This window comes from Anarrhichthys ocellatus, unplaced genomic scaffold, assembly GCF_004355925.1.
Source record: "Anarrhichthys ocellatus isolate YVR2014 unplaced genomic scaffold, GSC_Weel_1.0 scaffold10, whole genome shotgun sequence".
Classification (NCBI taxonomy): Eukaryota; Metazoa; Chordata; class Actinopteri; order Perciformes; family Anarhichadidae; genus Anarrhichthys; species Anarrhichthys ocellatus.
In genome coordinates this window covers 19,031-37,561 of record NW_022280040.1, presented here as the reverse complement: position 1 = coordinate 37,561, position 18,531 = coordinate 19,031, and the positions used below count along the sequence as shown (strand labels likewise).

The following is an 18,531-nucleotide window of genomic DNA, read 5'->3' as shown; positions in this document are numbered from 1 at the left end:
CTCTCTCTCTCTCTCTCTCTCTCTCTCTCTCTCTCTCTCTCTCTCTCAAAACGAGCAGAACTCCTACTAGAAACTGTGACCTCATGCTGATGTGTTTGTTCTCCCTCTCAGTCTGAGGTGTTGCTGGACTTGCCCTCCTTGACCAAGCGTGCCACTCCTGCTCAGCTCTTCGCCGCCCCCTGTGGATGTCAGTGCTAAGTGCCACACTGCCCCCTAGCTGGAGGAAAAACACACACACTGTTGACTGAACATTAACAATCATTGCCTAGCTTTTTCCAGTAGATCTGCAAACATCTGGGAAAAGAAGCCAATAAATAAATAAATAAATGTCCTAAGAAAACAAATTCCATCTTCAAGAAAGTTGAATGATCCTCAATGGTCAGTTTTTCACTTAAAATGTTCAAACGATGTGCAGTCAGAGAGAAAGCACCATGCTCAAGGACACGGGCCAATCTCAGAAACAGAACCGAGCTCTTTCTAGAACCCGCAGCGTAAAACTCATCGTGAACTTTGAGTGTGTTTTTCACATCAGCTGTTGTGAAGAAAATACTAAATACTGAGCATAACCTTTGACCCCTCCCCACAGCCCTCCTCCACACCGACCTCCAGTCCCTGTGGAAGCAGTGCACCTCGCTCACCACCCTGCCCGGACATGAGGAGGAAGAGGAGTCACAGCATGACAGAGAAATACTGAGGACAGAGAGGAAGAGGAGGCAGTCGAGCGCGAGGGAGGTGGGTCTGTGAGGAGCTGCACTTTAAAGAGGAGTGGAGGTGTTTTTACGTCCTGGCACCGCGTAGTAATCTAAAGTCAAATAGTGCCGTCTGTAGGGAGGAAACAAACAAAGTCCCGCGTCATGGCACGCAAAAACCTGAGAGGGTGTTTGTAAAACTGTCGGCTACGATAATAAAGGTTAGCCAGCAGTCGTAGCCTGCCAGCTGGTGTGTTCGGTTCAGTGGTGAGAGAAATTAGATCATAAACCTCGTTTCTATTTCATGAAGCTCTGTCTCTCTCTTTTTCAGATATCCAGTGAGTCAGGACTACAACCCACTGAGGGCTCATGTGAGAAGTCCTCTCTTCCTCGGTCACATCACATCAGTCTTTCAGGTCGCGTTCTCGCAGCACACCATTCACTTACAGCCGTTCACTGAGTGCTGTGTGTGTGTGTGTGTGTGTGTGTGTGTGCGTGTGCGTGTGCGTGTGTGTAAACAGCCGTGGTGGACATGATCCTGGACATGTCCAAAGAGGACAAATCCTTGAGCGACGCCATCACTCCCGTCAGCAGATGGTAAGTGTCAGACGGACGGACAGCTAGGTGGATAAAGAAAGAGATCACTGTGAGTGTGTGTGTGTGTGCGTGTGCGTGTGTGTGTGTGTGTGTGCGTGTGTGTGTGTGTGTAGGTCTCCACAAGAGGAGGCCCATCTACGAATGGAGTCTATTGCAGAGGAGAATGTGGAGATGCCCGAGGCTCAGACTGACGAGGACAGAGACATCCTTAGGTACTTTATTCAGTATACACACTACACACACACACACACCTAGGTTGACCATGATGATCCCAACAGTTATTAGAAGAGTCACCTTCATGTTTGACGTGGAAACTCTGCTGTAATGTGACATTGTGGATTCACTCGTGTGCGAGTCCGTTTCAACCACATCTCTTACTGCTACTGATGGTAACAAAGTATTGGAAGCATAATACGTAATATGCCTCTCTGTCTTCCAGTTGGATCTCCTCCAGCCTGCAGAGGTTTGGAGTAATCACCTTTGACTCTCTGGTGCCCCTAGAGGCCGACCGCACCACTGCAGCTCACACTCTCTACAAACTGCTGGGTGAGGAAACCACAAGCTGCTGTTTTCTTGTTCCTGTTCGTCACTGATGACTTGGAAATTGATTTCATGCAGACAGCAATAGAGATCTTAGGAATAAGGCTATTAGTGTTGAAATAAATCAATAGTAGGGACAGTTCATATATATTTCTGCATATGTAATAGCACTACAAGTAAGCCTTTAAGGCACTTTGATGCCAGCTCCAAAATATATATTCTATTTTATATACTGAGAGTTTTGCTCTCTTATCTCAGTAACAGTCAGTGAACTTTGTGATGGTGTTGATCTGTGACGTTCGTCTCTTCTTCAGAGCTGCTGTCTGCTCGACAGCTGACTGTCCAACAGACTAAACCCTTCAGTGACATCATCATAAACCCTGCAGCGCTCAGGATGACCGCCTGAACACACACACACACACACACACAGTTACTCACACTAAAGTGCCATTGAGGTACAGTTATGATTGTTTTGTTTTTTTAACTGATGAATATATTGAATGAATTTGATCTTTTATAGCTTCAACAACATATCAACGGGTTAAATGTTTTTATATGAATTGTTAAATTACTCAGAATGGTGAAACATTGAGCTGCGTTATGTTTGCAAGTGTTTTAATGATTTTTAACCATTTTAATCTGGGTATAATGTGTTCATATGGTTGTATTTTTTAATATTTTTACCCAATGAGTTTATTGTTACTGAATTTTTTAACATCTGGACGCAACATGTTTTGTTATACAGTTTGTATCTTCTGTAGGGATCTAATCCTTTATAATGATTTTAAATTAAGCTTTTTATGCTGTTTGCATCTGCTGTGTGATTTTTTGTAATTATTCTATTTTAACTTAAACTTTTAATAAAATGTTTTTTGCTCTGTAAAGCATACGATTATTCTTCCACACTCATAACATATTCATGCCTGATAAACTTCCCGTCATTATTAGAATATTACTTTAGTTATTTTCTATAACATAGTATTCTCCAATGTGAACTGTTCAAGAGTCACTGCAGTGTAAATACATGTAACTACTTGAGCCCACACTGAACTTTCTCGATAAATCCCAGAATAACGACACTGAACACGAAGCTTAAAGGTTTGTGGTTCTGGACCAAAAAAGAGTTTATTTAAAAAATAATCTGATTTAAGTTTGTGGTGCAGAAACCACTGAAATGTAGCTTGTAAGCATATCAGCACCTCCCTGCCTCCAACAGGACAGTATTGTGCCTCGCTGGCAGAAACCTCCCCCGGTGTGACCTCACGCCTCAATAGCTCCACACTATTAAAAGTGTTTGCCTGTTAAACACACTGTGGAGACTGCTGTGTGCGAGTGCACACGAGGGTAACACCACATTCCACGCGGCACCTCGTGACTGAGCTGAGGTCAGTGCTGCAGTCACAGCCGAAACCCTGCTTTGCATCGACGTGGTAGAATCTGTTGATGCCACTTGTGATACCTTCAGGTGACGGGGGAAATGTCCTTTACACTGCCGTGTAATGTTTTCATTAATAAAATGCATCATTTGAAAAATGTAGCTCCTTTATACGGGTACGACGAGAGAAAGGGTCAGGGGCTCATTAGTGAGGCCAAAATACCTTCGTGTTATTGGCACTGAACGTAAGGCGGGTGGTAAAAAATACCTTTGAAGGAATATAAGCTCTTGTATGAAGCGATCCAACAGGTCAATATATCAGATAACATACACTAAACATAAGCCGGGACCACACCACTGACATATGACTTGTCAAAAAGTTGCCTAATAACACATCCAGCAGACATGAAGCGACATAACAAGCATTCATCAGCATTGTAGTTCTGGTTGGAACCAATTTAATGAGCAGAGAATCCAACGTGTGCTTCCAGAAGCTGCCGCTCAGACAGCCGACCTCCCTTTGGCTCTATACATTCCCGAGCCTTTACATCATCTGCGTCCCTCCACAGTGCTGACGTAAGGAGGATTCATTGTGGCTGCCCACGGAATGTGACACGCCGAGTCCAGAGTACTAGTTTAGTGGGAAAAAATTCCTGCTGTACAGGACAGTGTACACAAACAAACACGCACACAGAGTCAGATCAAACATGTTTGTGTAAGTTTAGAGCAAGAACACTTTTCTTTTTTTTTCTTTTTTTCCCAAAAGCCGAAAATGTGATGCAAATGATCCGTGCGTCATCCTCCTGTTCACTGGATCGATCAGTATCTAACAGTAATAAACTGGTTGTCCATACTGACCCTGATGTGACCTCTTGGCACGTTGTTATGCGTTATGTCACCAAATGTTTGCATTACATACTAGTAATACATACTTACAATTCTAGTTCATAAAACATTCAGTTCTCTTGTTGTTTCTCCACAGACTGGAAGAGCACACATACCTCCTCTATTTACAGTTAAAACATGTCTACTTGGCCCGGTCGGCCTGATAATCCACAAAGACACCTGGCAGTGCAAACACCGCTGCCCGTCCATCACCACCCTGACAGCCTAATAAACCTAACATCGGAGTGTCACATAACACACATTCCCACCGGCTGCTTATATCAGAGAGCAAGTCTTGTGTGCATTCGACACACACTTTCCAGAGGCCTCCATCATCGGAAGAGGCAGAGCTCTGAATCACCAGCTCCAGAGGAGGAGAGCGGACCGGCCAGTGCAGAGACCGACCACCAGTCACAGAGACATAAAGCGCAGACGAGGGATACTTCACGTTCTTTTTGTTTGAGGTTCTGATCAGAGAGTCAAGCTGGCAGCGGACGAGACAAAAGGCCTGTCGGAGGAGGAGGGAGAGGCCAATGGGGAGCAAGCCAAAGGAGGACCGGACGGCCCAGCGGGCAGGGAGTCCCCCGGGATGGTGCGCGTCGAGCTGGAGTGGGCCATCCCCATGTCGGTGACGCTGCCCATGCAGGTGGAGCCCGACCCGGCCCACCAACCGTTCCCCTTCCTGGACACGACACTGGCCGATCTGGGCATCCAAGAGTGAGTCTGCTCTCAGTGTGAGGGGGTCTCAGGAGGCAATTTTCTGTTTAATAACTTGCGTGTGTGTGTGTGTGTGTGTGTCCAGGTCAGAGGTGAAGGAGAGGGTGGTGTGGGTTGACACCAAGAAGACTCAGATTAAGAACAGAAAAGGGAAGCTGAAGGAGAAAGAGATCACCATCCTCGAGGTGACGACCGTTTTGGTTTTCGTGTAAACCGAAGCACACAAAAGGACGATAGTGAAATAACAAGCGTGTGGTTTCTTCCTGTAGGTGAGAGTGAAAGCCCAGAAGCCTGGAGAGAAACAGCTCCAGGAGGTCCTGTACAGCACCGAGGCCCACACTGACCGCTCCTTCTGTCGCACAGGAATGAACATCGTACCCTGGAAACACATATGCACAGGTCTGTCTGGAAGTAGTTTAAATCAATCAACTCAATGTTTAACTCGTTTTTTTTTAATGCATCCTATGTTGCTGTTTCTGCCAGCTCTAAGGGTTTCTGGAGTCATTCTCTTTATCGATGTCTGTGTGAGCTCATAGTTCATCTTATAATGGAGGATCTATTTCTGTATGTGCATAAACCATGCCGCTAAAGTCACTCGGCTGTGCCACAGTGACCTCCCAGAGAACAGGTGAACTGTCAGACTGGTGTAGATCACAGCAATGTGTCGGCACCTCAGAGACTGAAATGAGATCATCGTAAACATTACACCAGAGTCCAGAGAACGCTTTAGACCTAAACACTGTCGGGGATTTGTGAAAAATCTGTTTGACTCGTCCCAATCAGTTCCTTTTCTTTATGCATAACAGAATGACAACTAATACTAAGAGATACTCATAATAAACATAGACCTAACTGTATCTTCTCAGTTGTGTTATGTGTGCTCATTCGTAAGGCTGTTCCGAGAGCTGTTACGAACGTGTGGTATTTATCCCTCTCGTCATTAGCACGTACTGATATATCTGTGTGGTTTAAGTGGCACATGCATTTTAAATAAAGCCCTCTCTGTGTGTCCGTCAGGGGAGACCAGACTGACTCCGGTGCAGATGACGATGGCATTGGACATGGAAGACAAGGAACCAAAATTGACTGATGCGCCGGGACAACGGGAGATCTGAGCAGCAACCATCACCGCCATCCAAAAACAGAGCGCAATCTAATGTGATTCAGCGAGCCAAGGCCACATTCTTTAAATCAATTTCAGATTCCAGGATGCTCGTTTGCATTTATTTAGAGAATTCAAAGCGTTGTCAGTTGCTCTTTCGGCAGTTAGGCGAGGTTGGATGGCTTGCCATTAACTGCAAGGCGAAACTTGCCAGCGTTGTAACATCACGTTCAATTTTGTAGCGTTTGTAAAAAAAAAAATAAATAAAATAAAAAAAACTCTTGCACTCGTCCAATGTGTGATGTAGGGTCCTGTTGAGTGGTTCTTAACGGGGCCGACCAGAAAGAGACAGACTGGTTAGTGCTGCACGCGGTCACAGGCTGAGCTGCTGCAGGCATTAACAGAGTGCATTGTGGGTAAAGTAAGTGCGGTTTTCTTTTGTGCGGCCTATTAGCTCAGTATGTCCAGTTAGTCAGTGACCTCTGTGGGGGCTTCACACAGCTTCAGTGTTGGCCCTTAGTAAGTAGCAGATACATCTCTGAGTTAGGAGAGACCGCATGAAGTTTAAAGTCCACAGACTTACACTGGGAGATTTCTACCAAAGAGCTACATTTATCAATTCATCGCTTCACACTCAAGATAGCAAAGCCAGAAGCTCGTCCAAACAGTAGCACTTTACAGGAGCAACAGGGGAACTAAATAAAATGGTAACAACACAGGATGGTAAACCGTAACCGTTTAGAAGAATAAAAGTTCAACATAGCAATAAATTAAAAGTGAATAGTCGGAGGCAAAACTGTCAAATAAAAATGTATTGTTTTCACATGAGAGTGGAAGGGTGAGTGTGGGCTATGAGGCAGAGATGGCCGCACTAAGTGTAGCCTGCTGCTCTCCAGGAAGGGAGGTCACAGAGGCTTGGAAGTCTGCAGAGTGGTGCTGGGCAAAGTCTTTCATCAGCACGGCCACAGTGTGCTGGGTTTCTGTGGAGGAGAGACAAAATAAGGAGTTTAGGGATGAGAGGAAAGCATTGAAGATGGATTAATAAAACGGCAATATTAGAAGAGAATGTTTGATAAGAACACAGTGCAGGAAAGGGTATGTTGTTGTGCATTCAGTTCAGTTTAAGTTGGAGCCTCTTTCAGTGCGATCTAAGAAAACCTGTTCCCAAAGAAATCTTCACCTTTATCAACATCCTTGTGGCCGAGGACATGACTGGACGCAGCAACTATGGGCTTCATCAGCTTCACCACCTGAAAGGGGAAAAAAAAAGATTAAAAGAAATAAGGCAACAATGTTTAATATCAGTATACTAAACTGTTTCCAAAGTCCAAAGTGTTTTAATCAAATGTTTGCCTCCTGTTGTCATCTTAATGTTTTAGAACTGTGTGATCTAGAGAGTTGAAACGTGCTGTATGCCTGTATATTGTGATGCAGTTATACTTTATAAAACATGTAACACATTATTGAAAGATTGGCCCGATTGTGGTTTATATGTTGGGGTCATTCCAAACACCTGAAAAGCTGCTCCGGCACCAATAATGTAGATTTAACACTTTGGTTGTTTTACTCAGAAAATCTCAGCATCATGACATATAAAGAGTTAAATCCTTGACTTAAATCCTTGAGAGACAAATTGTAATATAAATGTACCCGTGGTGTTAATGTCACCATAAATAAGCCTGATTATCCCATTCAACAAAAAATGTCCGATACTGTTTTCAGGCAGGCAGGATTCACATTATCCTGGACCACATATGGACAGTGGAGACAGACGCATACAGTATATCTTCCACACAGGGATGGTGATGCGTGGTGTAGATTATGTGTGTACCGTACCAGAGCAGGACTGTATGTGTAGAGCATAGCCAGGCAGCTGAACACCGTCTTGTTCTCCTCCAAGTCCTCTTTGAGGGGGAGACGACCCACCAGAGCAGGCACCACCTGTTAGAGAGCACATGTGGCGTTCGACTTCGTAATGAATTTAGTGCTGTCGGCAAAGGTTACTTGTGTCGGCTAAAAATACTCTCTCGTCAGGAGGGGTTCGAGCTGTGAATGTACCTGCTCAAGAGGGACCGCCTCCACGTTGCTCATGATCATCCTGCAGAGGGCAGCGCACAGGTTGTCAATCACCCTGAGGTCAGACTCTCTGGTCAGCATACTGGAAAACACAGACAGCATCATCGGATAGTCTCTGGAACACGCTTTGCTAAGGAACAGCTGCATGGGAATGTATTTATTTTGTTATGCAAGTATAAACAACAAACACACACACACACACACACACACACACACACACACACACACGTAAGAAGGATACGATGCACATATGGGTCCAGCTGCCTGGGCCAGACATCCCAGTCCGAACACGCTGTTGTTGCGAACCTCAGGATCACTGTCCCTCACTCCGGCTACCAGCACGGGAAGCAGACGATTGGACAGTCTGCCTGCCACTCCTTGGCCCCCGGACACGCCCACAAGCGCCTGCAGGATTTCCCCGATCGTACCCACGGAGAAGGACCGGTCGGCCACCGTGCACGAGGATTTCTTCAGAGGGAGAAAGAAAATGATTTAGTGTGACACATCAAAAAGGCGATACTTCGTGGCAATACACCATGGCTATACATCAAAGGATCAAGAGATACCATATAACCCAATATGGCGATTGATTTAGAAAGGGCTGATGGCCTGGCTGTAGTCAATAAGAAGGAGCCTTACAGATGTAAAGAACTTCACGAAACAGAAAGTAAGCAGTCAGGAGTCACAGTGTTACTAAAAGACAGGACTGGGATCATTTTGGGCTGAGAAAATTGAGTAATAAGTTTGAGTAAATAAGCCTTTTGTTGAACTCCAGTACTTGTCAGTAGGTCCAAACCCACCGCTTTGCTCATGAGGAGAGGCAGCAGGTCGTTGAGGAAAGGGGCGAAGGTGTCCGCGGGCACAGAAGAGGCCACGAGGGGAATTCCTTCCCCGGCAAACTCCTGGAGCATGGCGTCATACTCCGCCTGAGCAGAAATCAACAAACGGCACACTGAGCAAAGGGACAGTGAGGTGGGCAGGACATGGGCTTTTGGACAGAATGGGTTAAAAGCAGTATTTGATTCAATATCTATGTATTCTATCTTTATGTCTCAATACATAGAACTTTTGAAATTCGAACTGTATGTAGTTTAGTGAATCTATGTATTTGTGAGGGTTTACAGCTTAAAATTGATGCTCTTGCATTAATAGCGCTATATTATATAAATTCCCCATCATTGGAATAAACCAATTCATATTCATCAGCATATACAAAGAACTTGGATTTACGAATATGCGCTAATGTGGCGACAGTAGGCCACTGATATGTGGAGATGGACCTTTATGTCCATGACTGTGACTTCTATTTGCAGCAAGAGGCCAGCCAACCTGTTGGTCTTCATCATCAGCTTCATCACCACCGCCCTGACAAACAGTCTGAGCAGAGAGAAAACAATGATGGAGGGTTACTAGCACAACACCGAGGACATATCATGAATGTGAGATGATTTTTACCAAGTAAAGCCCTCTCCTCTTCCTCATCAGTCTCCCTGTGTCTCACCTTTTTCTTGAGCACATCAAGGATGACGCAGCTGATCTCCTTCAGGCGTGAAGGGGTTTTGAAAGCCTCCTCCTTGCAGGACTTCACGACGTTGTTCATGGTTTCCAGGATGGCCATCACAACCTGGCGCTCTTGCTCTGTTCGCACTGTTTCCACAAAGCAAGGAAGCACCACATCCAGCAGCTTCAGTAGGGCTGGGGGAGGGGAGGGGGGGGGGGGGGGAATTAAGTTACAATCAGCTGAAGGCGACTGATATCGGCATATTGATACCTGATCGACAGGCTTGAAAAAGACTACGTTAGCTGGCCTGTACGCGACTACGTTACTGTTTGCACTGGTGTATAATCTCACAGTATATTGTATGCTGAGGGAACTATGAGAAGAGAGGCTTTACCCTGGTGGTTGGCCTCAGTGGGATTCTCCTTCCACACTTGATGCTGAGCTCGACAAAACTGGCCCATCGCTCCAAATGCTGCCCTGCGGACGTCCTCGTGGGGGAACTATGAACGGAAAGAGGTGACGCACACGGAATGAGAGATTTATGGGCTGAGAAGAGAGAACAAGCACCTGCCATTCAGACGTGTTGTTCAACAAGACAACAATTCCATACTAGGACCAGTGGAACCAGTCTAAAGTTGATCCTCACAGATACAATGCTGTCATTATCAATCTACCTACAGACACTGACATTCATAAACAGAGACACAATGTATGCTCTGCACAAACACAGTCCGCAAAGTGCCCTTCACAGCACATTAGCCAGAGGTACTTACATCTCTCATCTCGTAAACCTGCTGGAAGCTGGACTCCAGGAAGGGCTGGAAGGCAGCGCTATCGGGGGAAACCACAGCAACACAGAATAAAATACACACACGTACGCACATGTGCAATGTCTGACAACGCTAGTACAACAAGCTTTTTGAGGACATACCGTAAAACATATACAATTAGATAGGAAAGGACATTTAAAACTATTCACCTACACCACCACCTAAATAACTGTGAATCGTCAGACAAAGAGAAATTAAAGAAGGGTCATATACATGCTAAGACTAGATTATGTTACCCGGTGCTGAAGGCAATCTCTCCCAATGCATCGCAGGCGTCCTCCTTCTCATCGATGTAGGAGTTTTCCACACTGAACCTTAAGATGGACAGACGTGATTATGAGACGAAGCGAGAGCAGTCTTTTGATCAGGTGTAGTAAATATACATGCACGCGTGTGACCCCCTTACCCTGCAAAATCATGGATATCTGCCTCAGGCTCGTCTTCCAGGAAATCATCCGCATCTTTTACTTCCACGTCTTCGTCGTCGTCGTCGTCGTCGTCGTCCTCATCGTCCAGCAGGACGAAGGTCTTGTCCTCCTCAACGTGTGCCTGAAGAGAGGACGGAGGAGGATGAAACGCTGTATAAGTGTGTATATTATGAATAGCCTGTAGGTTTCAGAGGGTTGTTTGTGAGCGTCATACCGTGATGCCCTCGTTGGACTTGAGAGCGAGCAGCATGACCGTTGTAATGGCAGTGAGGTGAGGAGTCAGGCAGTCCGGGCTGACTGTGGATACAGAGGAGTAGAGACTGTACCTGATGGTGCGGAGACACAAAGAGAGATGACGGTAAGGTTACAGGATCTATGCACAATTATGTATTCAAGTCTGTACAGAAGAAGACTTAAGGATTCTTATTCATTATGTTTGTTTCTGAGGACTTCACAATTTGTAATAGGCCTCATCTATAAATTGTGACAAGAGACAATTTGATTTCATGTATGTAATTTCATATATGCAACATTAATCTTGGCTGAAATAACAGGGCGAGGCAAATCCAGGCAGGTAAAATATTAATATTGACATGTAATGTATCCACCCTTTAAGTTCCTTTACAAACAAACAGAATGTACGCTAGCCTTTCATATTACATTCAGAGTTATAAGAAGGCTCCAATTATCAGAACGCCACAAGATGCAGGCTCCCTCATGTGGCTCACAGGTGTACTGCAGATATAAGTGTTAGATAAAAGACTATGGAAGCACTTTGGGAGTGACTACTTTAAACTAACAGACAGTTAGTGTGGACAGGTAAAAATAAAAATACTCCTAAATATTCAGACACACAAAGGTACATACGTGCAGCGTCTCAGGTCGGGATCATCGATGGCGTCGGTGAGGTTGAGGCCCAGCTGAACACACTCTGCAGCGAGAGGACTGAAGACATCTTTGCCGATGGTGCGGGCGAGCACAGAGAGAGTATCTAACAGCAACAGCACAAGAGGATCAACAGTCATTCATTCATGCTGAGTGAGATGCACATTTTGTTGCCATAACAGAGTAAAACAAAAACTACATTATCACAAGATGTTTGCAGAACAAGATGCCACCAGGGACATGTTCTAAATATACAAACATCACAACTTCTTGCTTTTCAAACCCCTGTGGTTCACCTACCCAAGGACTGAGTCTGCAGAGACCTCATTTCCTCTGTGGTGGCAGTCAGGAAGCCCTTCAGGCTTTCAATAACTGGAGGGAAGTAGGGAACCAACAGCTCCTTGGCAGCATTGGCTGAGAAGACAGTGATTCACAATGAGGCTCTGGTCACTTAGAGCCAAGCAGCAACAATCTGACGGATCTTTGACGGATTCCTACCTATGGCACCTATGGCAGACATAGCCAGCTCTTTGATCTTTAGGTTTTCAGCGTTGTTAAGAGCAGACAGCATGGTCTCCATCAGAGTCGGCAGGTAGGGCTCAATATCTGCTCCTGTTGAGACAAAAAGAGGAGATGAAGCATGAAGAAACAATGTTGGAAGACAAAAGCTTTGGTAAATCATTTAAATTGTAATCATGTCAAATGTATGATGGAACCTTTTTAATACCAAATCAACTGAATAACTCATATTAAACACAAGTTTGGATAATTGTATGTAGTTTATTAATTGTGTCAGAAAAGTTGATGTCTGGGGAAGTTTCATATTTCCTCTTGCAGAGGCCACGCTGTGTCAGTCATTGCATCAACATTTTTTAGCTCACCGAGATTCTCCATGAAGTTCTCGAGGGCATAAAAGGCCTTCGTGACATGGCCGACTTTGGCCTGGTTCAAGGACGAAAGGTAGCCCAGCAGCAACGGCATCAACTCTGCACAGTACTTGCTCACTTCAGGCTGGAAACAAAAGGTGGAAAACACAAAAAAAAAAAGACTAAATGTGACCATAATAATACTAATTATTGTAATAATAAAAAAAAAAAAAAAAAAAAAAAAAGCGTGTACCATTGAACATGTAGCTGTGTTTACTCACCTGTAAATGTTCAGAGAACTGTCCCAGAGCAAAAAGACTGGCACTGCGCACCACCTGGTTACTGTCAGAGAGACACTGGCACACCGTCTGCAGCACTGATGACAGCATCCTAACAGATACAGACAAGAGTGTGAATGTACTCAAATCTTGGGAATTGTTATTAGTCAGCCAACAGACCAATCCCAACAAAGAATATGGGTGTGCTATCATGAATAAATACATTCATTTTAAAAGAGAAAACTAAATATGAGGGGAACTTTTCAGATGACACCTGGACATACTTGGTGCGTATGTGGTCAGCACATCCTTCAGCTAGCACAGCCAGACACATGAGACCCCCTTTCCTCTCGTAGGGGTTCTCACTGGCGAGGGAGGCCTGGGTGAGGGGCATCTGAAACACATGACGTAATACATCGTCAACGAGCAGTAACCTAAGTCAGGTTATTTAAATGCACAATGCAGTATTAAAGATTCATCAAGAAAATTGAAAAAGAAAATTCACCGTAACGTTACATATCTGTTGTTGTTTACATGGACATCCAGAGGACTCACCAGTTGTTTAAACAGGATTTCTGGGGGCATATGGAGCGCCATAGTGTCAATAATCTGGAAGGACAAAAAAATACAATTCGTCAAGATTCATCTTCCTCACACCTCCACAGTAAATCCATTAAAGCTGTTGCCGAGTATATTTTCTTACACAACAGAAGGACACATTGCATATCAACACAACTTGTCCCAACCTGAGCAGCACAGTGTTTGGGATTGTCATTGTCTGTGCCTTCTCCGCTGTCGTCCTCCTCGTCCTCTGGGTCCTGCTCACCAGGAGGCGGAGCTGCGTTCAGCACAGGGAAAATGGACTGCAGGATGGGGTTCAGCAGCTTCTGCTTCAGCACAGTCTACCGAGCAGTGGAAATGACGAGGATTTATTTTTATGCATTCAATGTACTGTAACAGAGCAGAACACTTGTTTGTGGTCAAGCTAGCTGACACTGCATGTAATTAGCCAGAAACTAAGAATTGTGTTACGGTCTGCTACAACTATCTGTGCATAGAAAACGTAACCTTTGGTAAATGTCGATAAAGAATCAAAACAAGACTGACTGAGGGACATCTGTCCAGGATCTCCTCTGAAGAATAATAAACCCAGAAGGATTGTGGTACACCGAGACTACAGATACTTGTTGTCCTGTTCTTGATATGACAGTTCCAGGTATTTCTGTATATTAGCTGATAGGTGACTTTACCTTGCTCTTCAGCTTGATGAGGAAGGCAATACAAGAAAGGGCTTTCACCCGCAGAGAGTCACTCAGTGTGGTGTCACTGCCCACCTGACACAAACATAGATATTAAATATATGTTATTGGAATTCTCAGATGACAAACATTATTTGTTAGTTCTGAAAATGAAAGGAAATTCATAACACAAGAGTAGGGAGGAGAGACAGAATTCAGACATTAGGTTCCCACCTCCAAGCAGAAGCGGACGATGTCGGCAACATGAGAGACGATGATGGACACCTCGCTCTCCATGAGCTCATTTAACACCTCCATGGCCTCGCTTGCTTGGCCCTGTGCAGACACAGACAAACCCCCATAATTAGACTTAAATACACTTAGCTGACAACCGCAATGCTTGTTAAATGTCTTCAACATATTACAGCTTACCTGATCTGCCTTGATGAGGTGTTGCAGAGCGACCATCAGACTTGGGATGATAGAACGCATCTGGTTCTGTAGGGCAGCAACATGTCACTTAGTCATTAAAAAGTGCATAAATATATATCCCCATCTGTAATGGTTTAATTGTCTATATACCATTAGAAATGCCAAATGTCAAAGTTAAAGCGTTAACAATGCCTCACCATCTCTTTTGTGCCGGTGTATGCAGTTATGGCCGTGAGGGTGAGGATGCAGTAGTACAAGGCCGTAGGGTTGTTGTGGTCCTGCAGCACAGTACTAAACAGCTGGAGCAGCTGGCAGTAGTGAGGCTTGAAAGGCTCAGGATTGGACTCCATCACCTTATTCAGCAGCAGGAGGCCAACCTGTTAGCAAAGAAGAGCATTGATTTGCCGTTATTGACAAAGATCACGTAATACGATATAACCGGAGACTGAGGTATTTTAACAACTCTACACAAAGGAGTCCCGTACCCGTCTGTCATGAGGGTTGCTGCTCTTGGTGGATTCATTGAGTAGCTGCAGCAGGGCAGGCCAGCGGTCTGGTGTCTCATGTTTAACCATCACTGCGCACAGTTGGGAGAGTGAGTGCTGCACTGTGTGCCTGCAAAATACAGATAGACAGACATATGCATAGAGTTCAGGCTCATTCATACATTACATTTCACATGTGTACGGCTACACGTGGCCAAACACACTTTACGTAACCTTGTATGCGTGTCAAGTGTCATTTAGAAGACATGAAATCTCAGTCATTTAAGACACAGCGTGTTATTATTGTATTAACGGATTACTGCTTACTCCGTTTCCTGCATGAAGACCTGCAACACCACGGCCTTTAGGCTGCATGAATGAAGACAAACATCACAATTACAAATTAATTTTCACTATAACAATTGTTAGGATAGTGTGAAAAGTTGCAATGAAAAGAAATGAGCGAACCTCTCTCTATCATCGGGGCTGATCTTCTTCCAGTGTTTCTTCACTCTCAACCTCAGCATCACTGCAGCTGACTGACGGATCTAAGAGGTCCAATCAGGAAAAAGATGTCAGGTAGTTTGTATAGATGAAAGCACATCATCATTCTGGAAATTATACTGATCCCAGAGGATAAAACAACCATTCTCTCACTGCTCTCTCCCCCCGCACACAAACACAATACCTGAGGGTTTTGGGAGCCGCTCATGACAGCACACAGGGCCGGTATAATGGCCGGGTCTTTGAAAGCCTGTTTCAGCTGGGCGGTGGCCTAACAGGGGACAAAAGAGGTCTCACTTAGACCGGCTGTGCCACAAATAGCTGTCACAGTATTGTAGAAATCACAGGGCACCAACAATGAATGCTAACTCGAACAAAGTTATCCGAGGCGTTACCTGCTGAATGACAGCATTGTCAGGCTGAGTCAGCTGTGAAAGGATTTTCTCAAGTTCCTCTGCCATCTCGCCAGCTCAGAGCTACCACCTTCAGTTAACCGTTAAATTAATATTTCTGAATAAACCAGGCAAGTTGTCCTTTCGCGGTGTGGTATGCTACGGCTGTCAAGTGTGTAAACAGAGCCCTCTGTGGGCCGGTCTAATCAAAAGCTACCGCTTTTCCCGTGAGAATTCACTTTAAAAAATAACGGTATAAAAGTTATCAAGCCGAATGGCGAGTGTGACAGATTGGTGCCGCTCGGTCTAGTCCGTTAAGGGGATTCAACTGCCAGCACGCGGGGCCGAACCAGCCAGGAGTTCCATGTGAGTTGAGTTAAAGGGACCGGCAGCGATCCGCGTGCATTAAAGCTGAGAGAAACAAACAGCGCCCCCAGCGGGAGAGGAGGGCACAGTGCAACTCGAAAATCAGTGGCATTGCAACATGATAGAAAGTAATTTAGTATATGTATGGAGCATGTGCAACTTTGAGACACTTGTATACTACCTTAATAATTCAATGTTATGCTGCTTTATATTTATATTCCTGCTAAAAAGCATACCTTCATGAAGGTTATAATGTTCAGTCTGGTCATTTTGGAGGATGTAGGCCGAGCTAGTAGGCTAGTTTGTGGTGCTGTGATGCTATAATTGAGGTCATTTAGATGCAAACTTTCTACGTAGTATGTTTACCAGAAAGAATGGAACAGTTTATTTTTTAATATGTAAAACCCACAGGATTCTGATAAAAAACAATATCTGCTATGTGTTTATGTACAAAATTGAAAATCAGCTGATATATTGTTATCTCAAAATTCAATACTGGCCCCTATATGCTCCAAAATGAGTAGTAAGACTATAATGATTAAAATATAGACATATATATATATATATATATATATATACACCATTTGTTTTTGACCAGCTACACCATTAAAGGGATATTTAGGAACATTTAGTTTATAATACTTTTACTAAAGTCAATTTTTTAATGCAGGGCTTTCAGTTGTAATCAAGTGTTTTTCTTTTCTGGTATTACTACTTTTACATAAGTAAAGGACCTGAATAGTACTTCTTCCACAACTGAAATAAAAACATACAATTACTGATTAAAATACTGAGAAGGATTGCATGAACAGTGCCTTGTGGTTGCAGTTGGGAGAAGGTGGTCCCATAAGAGATCATTTGCACACTTTTCAGACAACAAAAGAGATGCTCGTGGTCTCACACTTCACTGAAAACACACGGTCAGTCACTAATCTGTACGACACAAGAAAGTAATCATGTAACTTCAGGACAGAAAGAGGTCAAATTCAGCTTTAGTTTGGTAGATATAACGCCTACGGGGTAATCCGTATTTACTGTTACAGTTTAATTACAGGAGGGAAAGAAAATCTTCCAAGGTTTATGTGGGGCAAAACAAAAGATTTGCAGTCAAACCATAATTGAGTAAAAGGATTGTGTTCCAATGCATGCATACTCTAGCTTGTACACCCTTTCTCACAGCAGCAGCAGCGCCTCACATATACACTTGCAAAACACAGTCCAGCATGCCTGGTCATCAAAGGCAAATCACTTCCACATACCAATGCTAATCAATGCACACCGGTTCACCCACCTCCCCCGATACACACCTACACCAGCAACCCCCCCTCCTGTATGTCTTGGCTCAGACAAACACACCCTGTCCAGGCAGAGATCAGTAGAAATGCAAATATGCAATTAGGCTCACTGTTCTCATGTCATTTCATCACTAACTGAACCATTACCATGTCAATGCAGCCAGGGAGGGGGGAACACAAACAACCACCTGGAAGGTAACTGGCGGCTAACCAACATCATCTTTGTGAAAAGGATTGCTAATGAGGGCTAAAGCAGTTCACGTCAACATGTCCAACCTGCTGTACAGATTAGGGGGGTGGGGGGATTTGAAGGTAAAGGCTCTGTCTCTGAACACTTGCATTCAAAGTGCAGAAATGAAAGAATCTTTTAAATCATGAGACTACATGTGTTACACCTCACATGCAGCACTTTTAAACTACATATTCTGTTGAATACATTTGATTAAGTGGCTCCACTGCCTTAGATTTCTCTTTGAATTTCTCAATAATTAACAATCACTCTGACTCACAAGTATTAGCGGTTCATAAACTATTCATGCTTGAGACCAAGATACTATATTTAGTCTATTGATCTGGGACTAATGCTCGTGAAAACATTATTAGTTATGCCATTTGGGAAGTCGAATCGTGTCCATGGTTTAAAAAGCACTGAATCCTTATGTGCTTACAAGGCCGCTTGGAAATGTTATTTACTACACTATTTAGATTGTGTTTTTTTGTCACTAAGTTATGTCTTGTTAACCTGCTTGGTACAAAACCTTTCTACTTGTAGATATCTTGCTGCACAATGTTTTCATCCAGACAGGGAAACTTGTTTTGTAAACCAATCAAAATAAAAAATATATTTTCCTGAACTGCAAAGTGAGTTGCAACACCGCCCTTTCCTCATTGGGGAGGTACAAGATGCTTCTGATAGCTGAAGGTGTGCTCCTGAAACAAAACACCACCAGCAGTAACTATCTGAGGTTCAAAAGTATTGTTCAGAGACACATCTCTTAAGTGCAAACACTAGATTCGGACCAAACAATCGAGAGGATTCAGTCACAAGGT

General features: G+C 44.1%; 2 protein-coding genes across 3 annotated transcripts in view; one reads left to right on the top strand and one right to left on the bottom strand.

Annotated features, from left to right (window-relative positions):
- Positions 1-2,544, top strand: part of rec8b (REC8 meiotic recombination protein b) — an 8,878-nt gene extending 6,334 nt beyond the window's left edge. The window contains exons 12-18 of the mRNA XM_031849769.1: positions 112-187; positions 587-732; positions 1,021-1,060; positions 1,211-1,286; positions 1,400-1,498; positions 1,726-1,832; positions 2,141-2,544. Coding sequence (XP_031705629.1) covers positions 112-187; positions 587-732; positions 1,021-1,060; positions 1,211-1,286; positions 1,400-1,498; positions 1,726-1,832; positions 2,141-2,232 — 636 coding nt within the window. The 3' untranslated portion in view covers positions 2,233-2,544. The remainder of the gene's footprint in view (positions 1-111; positions 188-586; positions 733-1,020; positions 1,061-1,210; positions 1,287-1,399; positions 1,499-1,725; positions 1,833-2,140) is intronic.
- A 3,853-nt stretch (positions 2,545-6,397) lies between these two features.
- Positions 6,398-16,179, bottom strand: ipo4 (importin 4). 2 transcript variants are annotated; one of them, XM_031850156.1, is made up of 30 exons: positions 15,824-16,179; positions 15,613-15,699; positions 15,393-15,472; positions 15,252-15,293; positions 14,925-15,054; positions 14,637-14,816; positions 14,440-14,505; positions 14,242-14,343; positions 14,020-14,103; positions 13,516-13,671; positions 13,325-13,378; positions 13,054-13,163; positions 12,773-12,881; positions 12,507-12,636; positions 12,124-12,237; positions 11,926-12,039; positions 11,608-11,731; positions 10,955-11,066; positions 10,719-10,861; positions 10,549-10,626; positions 10,256-10,313; positions 9,877-9,982; positions 9,483-9,676; positions 9,311-9,358; positions 8,782-8,907; positions 8,223-8,449; positions 7,964-8,096; positions 7,742-7,846; positions 7,086-7,155; positions 6,398-6,885 (listed from the first exon to the last, which is right to left on the bottom strand). In XM_031850156.1, the coding sequence occupies exons 1-30, from the start codon at positions 15,887-15,889 to the stop codon at positions 6,755-6,757; spliced, it is 3,279 nt and encodes a 1,092-aa protein (XP_031706016.1). In that variant the 5' UTR covers positions 15,890-16,179; the 3' UTR covers positions 6,398-6,754. The 2 variants fall into 2 exon arrangements, with proteins under 2 accessions (XP_031706016.1, XP_031706017.1); XM_031850157.1 differs by lacking the exon at positions 7,964-8,096 and having other exon boundaries at positions 7,742-7,777; positions 8,258-8,449.
- Between the last annotated feature and the right edge of the window lie 2,352 nt (positions 16,180-18,531).

What these genes read in the sequence shown, in the direction of transcription:
- ipo4 (XM_031850156.1), bottom strand. Translation starts at nt 15,889, where the DNA reads ATGGCAGAGGAACTTGAGAAAATCCTTTCACAGCTGACTCAGCCTGAC. An exon ending in GTCTGCCATAGGTGCCATAG is followed by an intron (nt 12,040 to 12,123) that starts GTAGGAATCCGT and finishes CTGTCTTCTCAG; the next exon opens with CCAATGCTGCCAAGGAGCTG. An exon ending in GCTGGACCCATATGTGCATC is followed by an intron (nt 8,097 to 8,222) that starts GTATCCTTCTTA and finishes AGCGTGTTCCAG; the next exon opens with AGACTATCCGATGATGCTGT.